At 42.0% G+C, this 18,014-nt stretch overlaps 1 protein-coding gene across 2 annotated transcripts in view; it reads left to right on the top strand.

Moving 5' to 3' along the window:
- Window positions 1-16,690, top strand: part of RP2 (RP2 activator of ARL3 GTPase) — a 29,439-nt gene extending 12,749 nt beyond the window's left edge. The window contains exons 1-5 of one of the 2 annotated variants that reach the window (XM_045004835.1): window positions 1,380-1,445; window positions 6,393-7,058; window positions 8,061-8,175; window positions 9,377-9,462; window positions 14,110-16,690. In XM_045004835.1, the coding sequence (XP_044860770.1) occupies window positions 1,422-1,445; window positions 6,393-7,058; window positions 8,061-8,175; window positions 9,377-9,462; window positions 14,110-14,193 (975 nt within the window). In that variant the 5' untranslated portion in view covers window positions 1,380-1,421 and the 3' untranslated portion in view covers window positions 14,194-16,690. Of the gene's footprint in view, window positions 1-1,379; window positions 1,446-6,392; window positions 7,059-8,060; window positions 8,176-9,376; window positions 9,463-14,109 lie in introns of those variants that run through there. The other variant, XM_045004824.1, reaches the window with a different exon arrangement.
- The last annotated feature ends 1,324 nt before the right edge of the window (window positions 16,691-18,014 follow it).

Raw genomic sequence — 18,014 nt, 5'->3', positions numbered from 1 at the left:
GCGCACATCTTTTGGAACACTGGCCTGTTCAAAAAGCTGCAAGCAGGGACTTTCTTCTGGACCAGAAGATCACCAAAGGGGAAGACAAAATGCCCATTGATCTTAGGAGACCCCGCCTACCCCTTAATGCCGTGGCTTATGAAGCCATACACTGGACAACTTGACAGCAGCAAGGAGTGGTTCAACAGGCTGAGCAAGTGCAGAATGAGTGTGGATTTGGCTGTTTAAAAGCCCGCTGGCAGTATCTGTATGGGAAGCTGGACCTGGCTGATGACCATATTCCTGTGCTTATAGCCGCATGCTGTATGCTCCATAATATTTGTGAAGGGAAGGGTGAAAGCTTCACTCAGGGTTGGACCGCAGAGGCTCACCACATGGAGGCTGAGTTTGAACATCCAGAGACCAGGGCTATTAGAGGGGCACAGCGTGGGGCCATATGGATCAGGGATGCCTTGAGGCAACAATTTGAAGCTGAAAGCCACTAATATTTGTTGCTATTCTTGGGATTGCAATGCATGTAATGCTAGGAGGTGATTGGTGCACATGATGCAAGAAGGGGCTTTAACATAATTGTATGTTGCTTTGCAGTGCTCTCTTTGCTTTCACTTAATAGAATAAAGATTGCTTTCAAATCATCACAATTCTTTTATTAAAAAATAACCACCGGAGGAGAGAGTCAAATGACAAATACATCAGCGAGGAGGGGGATGGGGGAAGGGAAGGTCTCAGGAGGAGGAGGGGTCCTGGGACAGCTACAGATTTGTGTATGTCCAAGGATCATACCCAACCTTCTCCTTTGGAGTACAATGCACCTAGTGCTATACTTCAAGGCCAAACTACAGAGGGATGGGTATTGACTGCAGTGGGTAGTGGGAGTCCACACAGCTGGACTGTGAGGAGGGAGGAGTGGAAAGCTGCAGATAGAGAGTGGAGCTGGTATGTTAGTGGTTGTGGAGGGGGGGGTGCATGGAAAAGAGTTTTGCAACAGCGGCTGCAGGAGAGGGCAGGCACAGAGCTGCTCAGTTTGAAAAGCTAATATCGCCTGGAGCATGTCCACTTGGCGCTCCATAATGTTTAAGAGCCGCCCCGTGGCTTCTTTCTGGTGTGCCACATTCTCCTTTCGGTCCCTCTTCTTGCTGTCCCGCCACTCCTTCAATTCCTGTTTCTTGGCAGCAGAGTGCATCATAACCTCACGGAGAAAGTCCTCCTTAGTTCTCCTTGGTCACTTTCTAATTCTGCGCAGCCTTTCTGCCGCTGATAACAAAGAGGGAGGCTGGGCTCCCAAGGTCATCTCTGAAGTTTCAATGCAACATTTTACAGAAGCAGTATTGTTTGTAACACAGAAAACACTGATTCAGTGCTTTAAAACACAGCCCGCACTCACTCACCTGTCACTAACTGGCTGACCCAGGCAAGAGCACATGAGCCATAAGACCCTCAAAATGGTGAGTACCTGCAGAAGCAGGGTAAATCATTCTTCCCGGACCCTGCTGTACACTGGGCACAGGGCTTTTGGGGGCCTGATAATCATTCCTGTCCCCACACTTTGCACAGGATGTGATCATTATGGAAGATATTGCGCTGCTGAGGGTGAGCAGGGAATCAAGGGAGGGTCTTCTCCAAGCCTGCAGCTTCTGTCCCATTCCCTATGTGGCTTGCCTCTGGGCAGCAATGCCCCCCCAGTGACTTGCAAAGTAGCGTGAAAAGGTTACATTAATGGGGCAAGAAACAAAGCAGCTCTGCTGAGGAACCTGCGGCAGCAGATTGTCCAGTATCTCCACGAGCGTTTCCTGGAGATCTGAGGGAGATTCCTGCAAAGTGAGGGAGTGTATCAATAGCCTGTTCCACTGTTCAGACTAGGCATGTTGTGGGAGACAAGCCTGCTTTCTCCAACCCTCCTGCCCCAACAACTCGCTTCAGCAATTCCCCAAATCAGATCCACTTACCAAGGGCCTCCTCTCCTGTTTATGCTTTGCCAAGATCCGATTGCTGTGACTGGCTAGGCTCCTCCTGGATAGAAAAGAGCTCCTGACTGCATGCATCTCTGGCCCCAGTCATCCTCTGCCTCTGGGTCCCCCTCACCCTCTTCGTCCAAGGCCCGGTCTACACTACGGGGGGGGTGTCAAACTAAGGTACACGACTTCAGCTACGGGAGCGCGTTCGGAGTTCGAACTATCGCGTCTAGATTAGATGCGATAGTTCGAACTCCGAGAAGTCGAACTCTCTGCGTTGACCCGGCGGGTAAGTATGGACCTACCCTAAGATTTCCGCCTCCTGGCTTAATCCACTCTCAACTGGCATGTGAGCCAACAAAGTACACAGGGGCCTTCGCAGTAGAGGTTGGGGTCGCCACTGAGTATTGCGTCCAGCTCTTTGTAGAACCGGCAGCTCATGGGCGCAGCACTGGAATGGTGGTTTGCCTCCCACGCGTTGTGGTAGGCGTTCCGCAGCGCCTTCATTTTTACCCTGCACGGCAGTGTGTCCTGGTCATGGCCCCTTTCTATCATGCACTGTGAAATCTGTCCATAGCTATCATAATTCCTACAGCTGGAGAGCAGCTGGGACTGCACAGCCTCCTCTCCCCAAATGCTGATGAGGTCCAGCAGTTCGGCATTGCTCCAAGTGGGGGATCGCCTGGTGCGTGGAGCAGGCATGGCCATCTGGAAAGATGCGTTGAGACCACTGCACGCATCACCGAGCAAACAGGAAGGGGACTTTCAAATTTGCAAAGGAATGTATGGGGTGGGGATGACGGTTGGTGCCCTGAGGGCAGGGCAGTAGAGTTCAAACTGATGACCAGAGAGGTGAAAACAGGCATTGTGAGACACCTCCCAGAGGCCAGTCGCAGTGGTGTAATCACCACGGTGTCTACACTGGCTCCGCAGTGCTGTAGTCCTGGCGCAGAAAGCTCTATGCTCTATGCCTCTTGTTGGGGTGGTTTTTTATTTTTATTCTTTTAGAGCGCTACAACTGCGCAGTTTCTGTGCACTAAGTGGCTTGGCAGTGTGTACACCTCTGGAGTTCCAGCGCGGAAAGCTGCTTTACTGCGCAGAAACTTGCCAATGTAGATGCGGGGGGGAGGCTTAGTTCTCAGCATGCATACTTTTGACATTACTAGCGCTGTTGCACTCCAGACTGTCTTCAGTGAATCAGAACGCACCAAGGGAATTTTGTGTGGAAAATTAATATTTTTGGGAAGTTTAAAAGCTCTTCTGTGCAACTTGAGTCTTCCACCCGAATTTCAGTTAACTTGGTCTTCATTTTTTGCTTTGCAATTTTCCTATAAAGGAAATTGACAAACTTCATGTTGCAACACAAATTAGCTTCCTTGATTTTATTGTGTCACAACAATGCTTCTTTTACATTTAACAATGTGCTCTCTCTGGCATGTGAAATATTAAAAAGCACAATTGAGCGCTCAGTTCAGGAAGTCACAAGATGACTGTTCATTCATCCTAACACACATGGAAGGGTGCTTGATTATGAGTAAGTGATTCGGGAACACTTGTTTCCACTAAGTCACTGTCACTTGAGATTGAACTACAAATTAGATTAAGCTTTATTGACTGACACACAGGTTTTTAGGGGAAAAAAAAGTAAAACTAGAAAATTAATTGTACTGAAATATGGTATGTCTACGTGACTTCCTAAAGATTTCTGAACCAGCACTATTTTGAAGTTTTTTAATGTATATATTTTTTAAAAAGACAAGCATATATTTATGCTGAACAGTGGAAGTCATAACTTCCTTAAACTTCCATCTTCCCCTTTCTTGGAGAGATCTTATCCTTTTGTTTCCACACTTCATTGTAGCAGTAATAGTTTATCCCAAGACTATCCAAATTATTCCCTTGAAGTCTTCTATTAAATCCTTGCAATAAATATGAGCAAATGTGTGTTGTGTGTTTTACTTCAGGTTCTCTGAATGCATTCTGTGAGACCTGCCACTGCTCTCTAGTCCACTTAAGGTCAAATCACAATAACATTTGTACCATTCCTGCCCAAAACAACTGTAAGAGAGGCTTACAGCACCACAGAGTGTAGTTCATGGAGTCCCCCTGGCTCTGTACTGCCCCTTTCTTGAAAGTCTCTGGAATGGTCACCGGTATTCAGGACGGGTGCAAGGATGTTTTGCGCCCTAGGCGAAACTTCCACCTTGCGCCTCCGCCCTCCCCGAGCCGTTTGGCAGCTCTCCGCCTCCTCCCCGAGCATGCCGTCGCTGCTCCACTTCTCCCACCTCCCAGGCTTGTGGTGCCAATCAGCTGTTTGGTGCCGCAAGCCTGGGAGGGAGAGAAGCAGAGTGGGGCGGTGTGCTCAGGGGAGGAGGCAGAGCAGAGGTGAGCTGGGGCGGGGAGTGGTTTCCCTGTGTGCTGCGCCCCCCTCTTACTTGCTGCAGGCGGCCCTCCCCGCACCCCCCTGCCCCAGGTCCCTCTGCCTAAATACTGACAACGACTGGGGCGGCCGAAGATGCGGTCGCCGCCAAAGGACCCGAAATGCTAGCACCCTAGGTGACCACCCTAGGTCACCTAATGGGTTGCTCTGGCCCTGACGGTATTCCCCTGCTTTTCTCTTCTTGGCTTCCAGTTGTGATGTAGTCTGGAGTGGTGTGCATTTATGGGGAGAGTCCTGAAATTTGGTCTCTGTAATCATAACTGTTCTTTCTTTACTGATGACAGTGTTTTCTTAATACTTATTAAACTTGTATGATGTGATAATGTCTAGAGTTCAGTTGCATTTGGGCCCATTATTCTAGGCACTGTACGGACATAGAAAACAGTCTATGCCCCAAAGAGTTTGCAGTAGTCTCAAAGCTAAGCTCTTCTCCTTGTTACGGGGCTGTCTTTCTTAAGGCCTGCCAGCACAGTTTAAGGAGACTGGCCAACCTGAGTTTTGGAGGAAAAGGGAACAAAACTTTAGAAAGAACACTCCTCAGTGGCAGCATGTAGCGCTACATCACACTAACTTTCTCTCTCTAGCTATCTACCATGTAAAAAATGAATAATCTTTTCAAGAAAAATGTAACTTCCTTACTGAAGTCTTCAGTTTCAACATCTATTTTGGATAAATCACTTCTAGGATTTCCAGAGTGAGGAAGGATATTCTGGCAAGAGGTATTTCTGGATCTCAGCTCACTCGTGTCTATACCATTTTTCATGCATTGTCTGTGTAACCTTCTAAAATTGCATAGAGGGAGGTTATTCCTTTTGGAAAAATAAGACGTATTACTCCTAAATCTGACTATATAAAGTTGCTTTCCTACTAGCTTTTAGAATTACTAACAGCTTGGCAAATGCTCCAAGGCTATCAGGCTGACACTGGATATAGTATGCAGTTGAATGCCAGGCTTTTGAAGTGACCTCATGTAAGAATATCATACACTTTCAAGTGTTAAGTGATCAACTACTGTAAGATGCCATTTTAACACATACACATGAGGGCAGAATGGAAGCTGCTGTAACACTTACAGTTTTTGCTACATAAGAGTAAAGAAAGTTTAACCTCAGTTATCTTGCAATATAGCATTTGTTTCTCTCTAAGTTCACTTCTAAACCATACATTGTAATTGGCTGACAATTAGTCATTCTCTTAATTGGATGAAGAGTCCTGTTTTAATGAACTTTCTTCATGGCCCTCTTGAACGAGAGAGTAATGTCAGGAGACAGAGGCTATAAAGCTGACTTTGTGCCAGCCCAGCCAATGTTTGTCCACAGTCTCAATTTAAAAAAAAAATGCAGATTTTCTATTAGCTGTTGACTATACAGTATAGAGTAAGAGTTTCCTGCCTTGTGACATTGCAGGCTAGAGAGGGATGCATTTGTTAAAAAGTTAACATATGCTAATCAAAATATTGCCCAAAGCTTCCTTGCCAGGGATCAGTCAGAGAGGTAGTGCAAGAAAAAGACAAAAGCTGAAAAGTACAAAAACCCATGAGATGTGGGTATGCTGACCAGTATCTGATAGATTTCTATTTCAGCAGCACCTAGGGTACATTGTACAGTGTGCAAACTACTGTATAAAAACACTGGCAAAGGGATTGTGCTCTCTTTGTAAGACAATCCATACACCAGGTAGAGAAAGGAAGGGAGAAGGAAAAGATTGCCATTGCATTGTATAGCTGAGGCACTGAAGCATGTTTTCCCCAAGATCATACAGGAAATCTGTGGTAGAGTCAGGAACTGAATCCAGATCTATTAATGAAGGCACTGGCAGACCATCCTTCTGCCTCCCATCACCTTGACAAAATCCCAGACAAAAGTCTGTTCTGGACAGTTCCATGACCCTCAATCTCTGATTGAATTTAGCTTGTTCCGGTTTCTCTGCTTGTTCTTAATACCAGGTATTGCTTTTGTCACTTTTAAAACTATTATGTTATGTGTTTGTGTTTTTTCTAGGTTGATCCCAAAGACTACACGTTTTCTGGACTTAAGGACGAAACTGTGGGTCGTTTACCTGGAAAAGTTGCAGGGCAACAATTTGTCATTCAGGACTGTGAGAACTGTAATATCTACATTTTTGACCATTCTGCTACAATCACTATTGATGATTGTACAAGCTGCCGAATCTTTCTAGGACCCGTAAAAGGCAGTGTTTTTTTCCGTGACTGCAAAGATTGTAAATGCGTAGTGGCGTGCCAACAATTTCGCACCCGGGACTGCAGAAAGTTGGAAGTATTCTTGTGCTGTGCCACCCAACCCATTATTGAGTCATCCACAGGTATGAAATTTGGCTGTTTCCAGTACTACTATCCAGAGCTGGCTTTACAATTCAAAGATGCTGGACTGAGTATCTTCAATAACACATGGAGCAACATCCATGACTTTACACCAGTGTCAGGAGAAAACAATTGGAGTCTTCTACCTGAAGATGCCACAGTTCAGGATTATGTCCCCTTACCTACATCTGAGGAACTAAAAGTAATCAGAATTTCTACAGATACCATGAAGAGCATAATTCCAATAACCTGGGGTGGGAGGCAGAAGAGCAGTGAGGAATCATGTCTGGCAGTTTTCTTCGCTGGAGACTACACAACTGCAAATGCTAGAAAGTTAATTGATGAGGTAAGACACTTTTTTTCTATTTCCAGCTTCTTGACTTTCCAATTTCATATATTTTGGAATAAATTGCAAATTCTCATAGCTTACTGAAGTGAAGATACTGAAGTTCAAACTGGCTTGTTTCTGGATGTCTACAAAAACACTTTTCAGTATCTAGTTTTGGTGTGTTTGAAAAAATGTGACACTATTACCCCCAAACTTGTTTTTCATGATGCATTTTCTTGCATTGATTTGGGTATTTATAATGTACCCATAACTGCCATCAGAACATGAGCTGAGATTGTTCAATCTTATTCTGATACCTATCGAATTTGAGGGATATATGGGAGCTCTAAAAGTTACTTTTAGAGTGACATTTTACATGCACAAGTAATTTATTTTTACTTGGGTAAGAGTCCAGTTGAAAGCTTTCTTGAAAGTGTGGATATATCTTTACATAGCTTCTCCGTACAGAGAAGTTTTTCCTTTTTAGAACTAAAACCATAAACTTGTGGATGGCTTTAAAAAAAAATCTTGACTAGTAGATAAAAGCCAAATGCTGCAGTTGTGGGTTAGAGAGGGGCCTGATCCAGGTTTGGTGTCTGTTGCAGCTAAAGAAATGCTAATGGGCAGTTTGCAAGTCGGGCAGTTACCTTCAGTAGCATATGTAGATGTACATGTACACTTTTTTAATTTGAAGCTACTAGAAAAATCTTTCGTTTCAGGCAGGGGAATAGAACAGAAGCAAAGATTGGATGGAATGAAAAGAAACAAAATGAATGAAATTGGATGAATGGAATAAAAAGAGAACAATCAGAAGAAACTGCTTTCCCTTTGTAAACTAGGGAAGACAAGAATAAATTGAGAAGTTTGTCTTGTGGTTTAATATTCAGAGGGGAAAACTGTATTATACTCCCATGTACTTTATTTGGACTTCTGCTTTCAGAAAAGCCAAACATCTGTCCTCACTATATATCAGTGATATTAACAGCTGTTTTTAACATGGGTACCCTTGTTTATTAATAGATGACTGGCAAAGGCTTTTTGTTGGTTCAGACTAAGGAAGTTTCAATGAAAGCAGAGGATGCTCAAAGAGTGTTCCAGCAGAGTGCATCTGACTTCATCCCTTTGCTTGAAAAAGGTAAGGCTTCTTAAAATATCACTTAAAAGGTCTCTTCTCTCCCCCTGCCCCCCCTTCTGACATGTAAAACTTAGTTTCTAGTCCATCTTAGTTAGTGTATTCCCTCTGGCTGTAGATAATCCTTCAAAAGAAGGGGGGAAATAGCTTGAGCCGTAGGAGCAGTACAATCTCTAGCTCACAGAAATCAATGGGAGGTCTTTCTATTTTCTTCAGTAGGCTTTGGATCAGGCCCCGAATGAAGTGGTGAATTCCTTCCTGATCCCTCCAGGCAATGCTCCAAAGGGGATCTAACCCAGTGTGGTTGCCTTCTAGTGACAGGACCACATGAGTCTAAGATGTTTAGGTGCCATAGCCTAACAGACCTCGTTCTCTTAGCTTGGGAAATAAATTCATGCTTTTAGATCCAGATCTTGCATGTTCCGTCCCTGCTGCTGGCAAACCACGAAGGTATTGTATTAAATCTGTAATTCAAAAAGAAAAAAGCTAGAACTTGGCATGGCAGACCAAAATAGAATCCCAGTTTGTCATTAGCCATGATTCGCTACCGTTAAAGGATTTAAAACTGAAGAGAATGCTGTTGAAGACCACTAGCTTCAAAGTTAGTGTTTGTATTTGTAAGTGGTGAAGTAGTCCCATTGTATACGTTCTTTGGAGAAATCAGATACAGCCATAGTGAGCAGTCAAGCATAGATTTTAGTCTTCATAATGCTCAGCATACAAACAGCTTTGTTTTCTGCAAACATAGAATAGCAAAAGCTAAATAGCAAATTTCTGAAGGACTGGGTCCCAATCCTAATGAACTTTGAGCCATCTCACAGCTGTCCATCAGTCAGTACTGAGACTCTTATTCATGCTATAAGACTTTCCTTCATTTTCGGATCCTTTTATGACCAACTGCTTTTCAAGAAATTCAACCGGAAATCTGCATTGTTCAGTTCTTTCTACAGCAGCTGTTTTTCAAATATGGAATTGCAGATATGTTTTCCTTCGAGCACATTTTTTTTCCTCCCCCCAGAGAACTTTTGTATTTTCACAGCTCCATTTACTAATCCTTATCCTGAAGGATGATGGTTGCAATAGGAACTCTGAGGCTTTATGTGAACAAGACTCAGGGCTCTGAAAGGGATAAAGAAAACGGCAAATCTCTAATGTTCCATTTAAGATGGAAATCTAAACATTACAGGTGAAACTCTTTTTGCAGGTCCTGTTGTCGCTTTGGAGTTTAATGGAGATGGTGCCGTAGAAGGATGTCGAAGCATTATAAATGATGTCTTCAGTGGAACTAAGGTGAGCTATGTTTTCTCTTGAGGAAATAATTACTATGACCAGAATCTGCCTGAAAAAATTTCATGATCTAGAAACCTTATTTTTCATTTGCTAAGGTTGTGTCAGCCAGCAAGACCTGAAAATATCTCTTAATTTTTTGAAACTCACATAGAGCTTAATTTACTCAAAAGAAAAGTACACTCGCCAGTGGGAAGTAGAAAACTTCCCTGCCAAGTGAAGAGGGGATGCTAAATCATCAATTTCTGAAGAACTTAAGCTTTCTATTTAAAACTTGTGGTTGCAAAAATAACTTACCTAATGTACAGTAAGGCAGGTCTGTGTTCTGGGACTTAAAATGTAGACCACACTGGAGCAATCTGCTCTTAATTCTTGGCTGAGAAGTAGGATGTTTTTTCTGAAGAGTGATCAGTAGATCTCGCTCAAGGTTCTACTGTATTTGTAAGACAGTCATGGTGGTGAGCTAAAGATGTACTAAGGTTTTTCCCTATAACCTAAACGTCCTCATAGTTTAGCTTTCTCACACTACATTACCATTTTTCAGATAGCTTCCTCTTAATTTGTTCTATAGTGCTTTTCCTGGGATAGTGTTTGTAGTTTGCCTGAGTTCTTAATACATGAACATTTCAAAGGAGATGCATCATGATGCAGCAAGAAACTGGATAATATACCAATAACCTTTAATCTGTTCGCTTAGCTTTTTTTATACCTCTTTAGGGCATATATTAAGCTAAGGTTATGTCTACACTGCAAACCTAAGTCAGCCTATATTAGGTTGACTTACAACCACTGCAATAATTACATATGCATGTCCACACTACCCTCCTTGGGTCAGTGTTGCACATCCTCACGAGGAGTGCTTCCACTGAACTAAGATGGGCAGTGTGGGGAGCTGAGAGCCTGGTCTCTCAGCTGCTGCCCCACAGGTTCCTGGTGGGTGCCCCCAGCCCCCATTCCCCACCAGGAACCAAGAGAAGACACCCGGGGCTTCCTGTCCCTGGAGAGTGGGGTTCAGCTGCCCTGGTTTGTCGGGGGGGGAGGAGGCCCTGCCCGGCTCGGCTCGGCTCCCAACCTGGGGGCGGGAGCAGTAGTGGGGAAGCTGCTGGGGCTGCTTGCCCCAGCTGGGAGCAGGTCCAGCTGCCCAGCTCTCCAGTGAGTTGGGGACAGCTGGGCTCTAGCTGGCCTGATTTTCTTGTCAGTTTCATGGCTCCTGCCCTGAAATTGACGAGATAGCCAAAATTGGATGTAATGTTTACACAGACACTGTGATGCCTCTTGTGGAGGTGGAGTAGTTATATTGGTGTAGTAGGGCACTTACATGGAAAGGAGGAAATCTGTAGTGTAGACACTGACACAATTAGGTTGACATAAGGTCGCTTATGTCAACCTAACTGTGTAGTGTACACCAGCCCTAAGGTGCCCCAAACTACTCCTTAGTTTCCCTCAAAAAACCCAACTCCTTGACTTATTCAGTTTGTCCAGTCTTTTGTTAGTGGCCTTTAAGTTTTTATCATGAGAAGATGCCAACTTTTCAAGACTGTTTTTCTTTATCCATTGTCCTGAGCAATGTTCCCTCTAATTTTTTTCCATCAGTGTGGGAATGAATTTTATGTACACCAATATCAAGGTAATGTGTGGATGTGTGCCACCAGTAGAAACAAAAAACCTGCATATAATTTTGTTTTAAAAGTTACCATAGAGATAATTACTCCAGCCAGGACAGGTTGGGCATTTTAGAACTCACTGTTCAAAGAATTAAATTTAAGCATAAGAGAAATAAAATTATGAAATGCACTGACCAGTCAAAACACTAAAATAACACTTTAGACGAATAAAATTACAGAGAATATATGAGCATTGCAGGAAGTACCAAGAAGTAACACAAGTATGTGTTGGGAGGGGGGGGTGTGGCTGTCTCTTTAAGCACAGTGGCACTCATCCGAAGACTCGCTCAGACCTCAGCAGCTCCATCCTGCTCCTGAGTCCTGTCCCCCACCATCTCCACTCTGCAGAGATGGGGTACATGGGTGGAGTTGCGAAGGGGGATACCCTGACATTAGCCCCCCCCCTCCACTCTGCACAGCAAGCAGGAGGGTCCTGGGAACAGCTGGCCAGGGGCTCCAAGGCAGAGGGCAGGAGCAATGTGGCTGCAGAGCAGCAGGGGGAGGGACACCTGAACACATACCGCCAGATGTGCGTGGCTCTGCTAATCAAGTGCACTGCACTTCATTGATTCTTGGGTGGCTGCACAACTTAGACGGAACATAAGTCATGAGATCAACCATAGCATAGCCAGGCCTAAAACCAAACCAACATAGGTCAATGAGACTAGAGAAATCCAGATAGTTCTGATGTAGCCTTGCTACAACTTTATTGACTTTACCCAAAGAGGAAGATGCCTTATGAATTTTTTAGCATACAGTTGCTTGAGCAGTGGTCTAAAAATTGCTTCTTTGAGATGCTGGCATGCTTTTCTCAGGAAATGAGTAAGTTGGTTGGCTATTCCCAGTTCCTTATTCTAGGTTACAGTTCCTTTATTCAAAGGCTGAAGTTGTTTCAGTTACCATTATCAAATGGGTTTTTTTATACTTTCCATATCATTTTTAGAAGTGGGTGTGGCCATGGACAGAGTATTAAAGTCCCCTTCCCCAACACTGTGTATTGTTCAAATTCTGATTAGATAGCTAATTTAACATGTCACTTTTTAGTAGGAAACATAACTTTTTAATTATGGAAATAACCAACTTCAGACTTGTTTCTGCAAGGAGATATTATCCACTTCAGAAATGGTTCTAGCACCACGCTGCTGGACTTCACCAACCAGCTGGGGCATGGATCAGTTTACATCTCTTGCTCAGGGGTATGCAGAATGTGCCACTGACTGAAACTCTATCAGGGGAAAACTCACCACCTCCATACACCAATCTAATACCATGGAGAGCACGCTTGGATTCTAAACAGGCTATTTTATCTGCTAGATTTGAAGAGTGCTGTTAGAAATGCTTAATTTGGTCACTGGGTGTAAACAACTGTGATTAACTAGATTCTTCACCTGAAACAACTCTGGTCACCACTCTGGATGTTGGTAGGGGTGAAGAAGCAATTCACTAGTTGCACAGCCACAGTTCACACTTACAAAAACTGGTAAGTGGACGTTAGACTGAAATTTCTCCCATAGGTGCATTATTAACTTCTTCCAGTGTGAACTGTTAAGGTATTGGACTTCACTCAGTTCAGTTACTGGCTCTTCCATAGCCTTCCTTTGTGGTGATGGACAGTCACTTAATCTCTCTGTTGAAGATTGCCATTTTACAGATGGGGGTTATACTGCTCCGCAGGCCTTTGTCTTGATACAAAGCTTTTGCAGTCTGTCTGAAAACCATGATGTCCTGTGAGGATGTGTGTGTGTGGGGGGGGAAACTGTCTTAAAGAGCCATTGTATTCATGGCCAAAAATGGATCATGATATCCAACCAAAGCATTCATAGATCTATTAAATATTAATCCTTATTGGGTGTCAGAGGGCTCCACATTTCACTGGACTCTGAAAGTGGATCATCAAAACAGGCCTTTTGCTCTGACAGGAGAGGTGTTTATCCTGATATCAAAATGAAGGAGGGTAGTGGTTGGTCCAATACAAGGACACAAACCCTTCTCTCCTATCTCATCTCAAAGCTAAGATTGAGAACTGGAGTTGAGCTTGATGTTAGCTGGGACAGTGTTATGTTTTGGTATAGTGATCCTGAGAGGTTGAGCTTACATGATCAGCAAGAACTATCAGTCTCTAACTTTGATACCTTGGATAACTCAGTTAACTGAAGTACTCAGTCACTGTACATTGTCATTTAGTCACATCTTAACTTCCTCCTGGGATGTATAAAATAGACTCTCTAAAATTCAGCTTTGGGTTGGAAGACAAACGTGCTCTTTAAGGCTAGATATAAACTGCCAAACCATTTCCCTGATACATCTAAAACAATGCAATGTAAGTTATCTTGGCTGCCTGATGGATGTAGGCAGGCCTAGTTAATTTACTAAAATCAATATTTTTTTCAACTATTTTCAAGGACATCTACTTTGCACAATTGGAGTTTTTTAAAATTTTAAATATTAAACAATTTGGATGTTGGCAAAAAGTGGAAGCCACTTTTGCTGAGAGAGTACTTCTGAAATTTTGAAAATATACCTGAAGAGATGTATGTGGGAGAAGAGGAGAGAAATGCCTTTCTCAGTTTTGTGTGGCTTGGGAGGGAGGGGAAAGTGGTGGAGTACTTGCTCTGCTTCCTTAAGTGAGTTTGATGGTACCTAATAGCTTTTCTTCCCCCTACAGGATGATGGTTGAAGTGACTTTTTTAAATAGTCTAGTCTAAAATTTTAAAACTGTTTTAGGATTGACTGCTTAAACAGGAGCTATTTTCTATAAGCAAAAGATAGTTTTGCTCGACAAATGAAGTCTCGAATTTCTTTGCTCCATATACTGAGTCCTGAAACTATTTTGATTTCCTTTCAAAAATGAATTCTGCCTTTGTTATATGAATAAATCTCTAGAAAGACAAACATTTCTGTAATGTAAGGCTCTTGAATGAGCACAGATGACTTGCATTTGTATATATCAGTGACAAGTAACTACTTCCTCGTTTAAAATATATAGGTTTTTGTATCGGAGAACAAAGCATCGGCCTCTCAAGACGTAGACAGCTTCTACAACTTTGCTGACATGCAGATGGGAATGTGAAATGTGACTTGAAGATGTTCTTCTGCATGGCCTGTCTCACCACTTGGATATAGCTTTGGTTTGACTGTATAATGCTGCATTAGCGGCAAAGGTTTTTTGGTCCCCCCCCCCCCCCGATTGACCTTTGTATTGCATATGTTTTTATAAAAGGAATTGGTAAATTTAATACTGCATCACGTGAATTACAACGAACAATGTAGCTTCACATGTACATGTGATACTTATGTACCACTTAAACAACACACTTTCTAGTAATTTATGATTATAGTGAAATTAATTATATTCTGATGTGAACATTCCTCAAATCTTTTAATTTGTAGGATTTTTAGAAAGTAGGTACAATGCTAGACCACATTTTATGTATCTTTTCTTTAAAAAAAAAAAAAAGTAATTTCTTAACTGAAACACATTGCTGCCGGTATGTGTCAATGGTACATTAGAGAAGGTAACTTGTAGAATTCACAGTACTTTCCCATATGCAAAATTATCTTAATCAGGAAAAATGTCATTGCTAACTGATCTAAAGTTTCTTAAATTGTTTTCTCTTTTAAATAGCATGCTTTCACAGTTGACTTTACTCTGCTTCAGTCTTTGTATTCATAAAAATATTAATTGCGCCAAGTGTTCTATACCAGATAGTCTTGAGTGTTAATGTACTATATTAACATTAATTTTAATTACATTAAAAATAGTGTAAAGAGCCTGGGAGTTATGCTGCAGATGCTTCGTGCCCTCTTTCCCAGCCCCCCATTTAGGAGTGTCTCCAGTGGTAAATGGCTCCTGACTCATCCCTCTCTTGGGCTAGTGTAGAAGATAAGTCTGAGGCTTCCTTACAACCCAGTTGCCATAATAGGTCTCTGACAACTGCCATTGTTTAGACCACACCACAGCCTAGAATCAGGGAGATAGTTTTAAAGCATGCACCTCTGAGTGTGCTCCTCCATCATGACGAAGGATATGGACACACAGTCTCTGGTGGCTGCAGATAATTGACTGACTGTAAAACTAACATTAGTCAGTTACTTCTAGAAGCAGACCAAGAAAGTATTAATTTGAAACTAAAGGAATGTAACTTTTTAAAATATAGCTGTCTGACTTGTAGTTTTTTTTAATAGATGAGCTATATAGTATTCCTGGTGGCCTTTACTAGATACATCATTTCAGCATAAGAATGTTCACTACAATGTAATGAATTTTAATGCATACACATGAGAATATTGGATCCTCAACATGCACAGATTGAGCTTCTGCAAGGTCTTACAAGAGTTCAGATTAGGGTTCCATAGGCCCTCTGTTCAGACAGCAGAAATTTAGCTTCATTGTGTCACAAATTTACTGGACTTATCAACTGACTGCTCTCATATCATATGAGGTGCAAACCCACAACTCTTCAGATTAAATGCGACTTGCTGGTGTAAACATAAACTTCCCAGTACCATTTAATGTAAAATGCTATGTTGTGATTTCCTTAAACAAAAAAAAACTCTGACTTTATATAGTCTGGTAGTTTATCCTCCAGCCACCTTGCAAATAGAGCAGGAAATGACTATCTCGATAGTTGGTCAGTGCTGTGGCTTCAGAATGCCAAAGGAGGCTGGTTGAAATACTTCGAGATTGGTGAAGGAAAGAAAGGGGTATGTCTGTCTGCATTACTCCCAGCCTTTGCAAGGTCCATAATGTAAATAAGAGTATATGTAGGTTCTGAAGTCTGCCATTTTGCTGTCACTAGATAAATGCATGCTCTTAACTCCACTTTTTTTTTAAATAGAAGGAAGGTGCACAAATTGAAAGGAAACTTGCTCCTTCTCTAGAGAGAGAATTATGAGCTGACTAATTTGCAAACTGTGCTGATGCTCAAAAATCTGTCATGGACATGGTAGGGTTGTTTTGATTTGACAGGTCAAGATTATTCTGCCATTAAGTACTAGTTGGTAGTAGACATTAGTACGTTTTTCTATTTGGAAGTAGTCATTCAAATTTTCATTCCAGTATACTGCATCTGCCTTGCTGAAATTTGGGTGGAGAGTAAAACTTGTTTCAGTAAATGGAGTGGAAATGATACTGAACAGGCAACAGATCTGTTTGTGTCCTGATGTATGTTTCTGTCCTGACACTCACTATGCTTTAGAATCCTGCATGCTTTATATTTCAAACCTGTCTTCATGTAATGAAGTGTCTAAATATAATTGGTCATCCGATTCTTAAACCCTTTTGTGATCAGTAAATTAAGCCATGTTCTATATGTAAATGAGGATTTAGTCATCTCTTCTCTTCCCCCCCACCACCACCTATAACAATTTCTGCTTGTTAATCAGGCTGAAGTTCTGTTTTTAATTGTCTCTACAGGAATGAGTAACTATTTCTGATTAACTTTCATATGACAAACAGATTTAGGTTTGAAATATTGGGGAAATTTCCCCCGACTTAAGGAAAATGCTGTTTTTACAAGTGGTGGATAACTAAACTGTCAAATGCAATTAAAGGGTTTTTCTTTTTATAGCACTCTTGTTTCTTTTGTAATATTTAAATACCTAATGGAATTATAACTGCTTGATAACAGCATATTTCTGAATCTTTGAACTTTATTTAATAAACCTTACTGCTAATAAATATTAGGAACACTTCTATTCCAAATGAAGTAAGCTCACCTCAGTTGTTATATGTATAGTGTAACAGTATGTGCTTCATGCAGCTTTTTGTATATTTTTGGTAGTTTTTGTATGTAATTTGTCTAGTAGTTATGAAATGTGACTTACAATAAAAATTGTTCAAAATAAACAGTTCATTTCATAAGAATTTAAAATACTCTATGCAGTAGTAGCTAAAACTGTATTTTAAAATGTTAACTGATAGTAGTTAAAGGGAGGAATTTTTAACTCTCAAATTACTTACTACTTAGCGGAGAAAGCACTGAGCTGGTTTTTGTAGTCAGCTCATCTCAAAACATGAGTGTTTTTGTTTATCCAACCATTTATGTAGTAAATATAGAAATGAGTTGCTACTGAGGAACAGTAGCTAGGCTGGGGAAAGAACATGAGAATGGTCTGACCCAGTATAGCCAATGATCCATCTAGCACAGTATCCTGTCTTCCAACAGTGGCCAGTGCCAAGTGCTTCAGAGGGAATGAACAGAACAAGCAATTATCAAGTGATCCATCACCTGTTGCCCATTTCTAGCTTTGGGGAAACAGAGGCTAGGAGACACTTCAGAGCATGGTTTTCCATCCCTGCCTATCCTGGCTAATAGCCATTGATGGACTTATCTTCCATGAGTGTACAGAGTGGGGTGTTTTGTTTAGTCTTGGCCTGCACAACATCCTCTGGCAAAGAGTTCCACAGGTTGACTGAGTTGTGTGAAGAAATATTTCCTTTTGTTTGTTTTTTTAAACCTGCAGCCTGTTCATTTTCATTTGGTGACCCCTAGTTCTTGTGTTATGAGGAGTAAATAACATTTCCTTATTTACTTTTTCTACACCAGTCATGATTTTATGGACCTCTATTATATTCCCCCTTAGTTGTCTCTTTTCCAAGATTTAGTCTCTCCTCCATAGGGAAACTGTCCCATACTCCTAATCATTCCCCCCCCCAACCCCTTTTCTGTGCCTTTTTCCAGTTCCAATAGATCTCTTTTGAGATGATCAGATCTGCATGCAGTATTCAAGATGTGGGCGTACCCTGAGTTTATATAGAGGCAATATATTTTCTTATCTATCCCTTTCCTAATGATTCCTTTTTTTTGACTGCCGCTGCACATTGCCAGACATTTTCAGAGAACTATCCACGATGACTCCAAGATCTGTTTCTTGAGTGGCAACACCTAA

This window comes from Mauremys mutica, chromosome 1, assembly GCF_020497125.1.
Source record: "Mauremys mutica isolate MM-2020 ecotype Southern chromosome 1, ASM2049712v1, whole genome shotgun sequence".
In the NCBI taxonomy this organism is placed as follows: Eukaryota; Metazoa; Chordata; order Testudines; family Geoemydidae; genus Mauremys; species Mauremys mutica.
The sequence above is the reverse complement of the archived record's forward strand: the minus strand, read 5'-3'. Positions and strand labels throughout refer to the sequence as shown.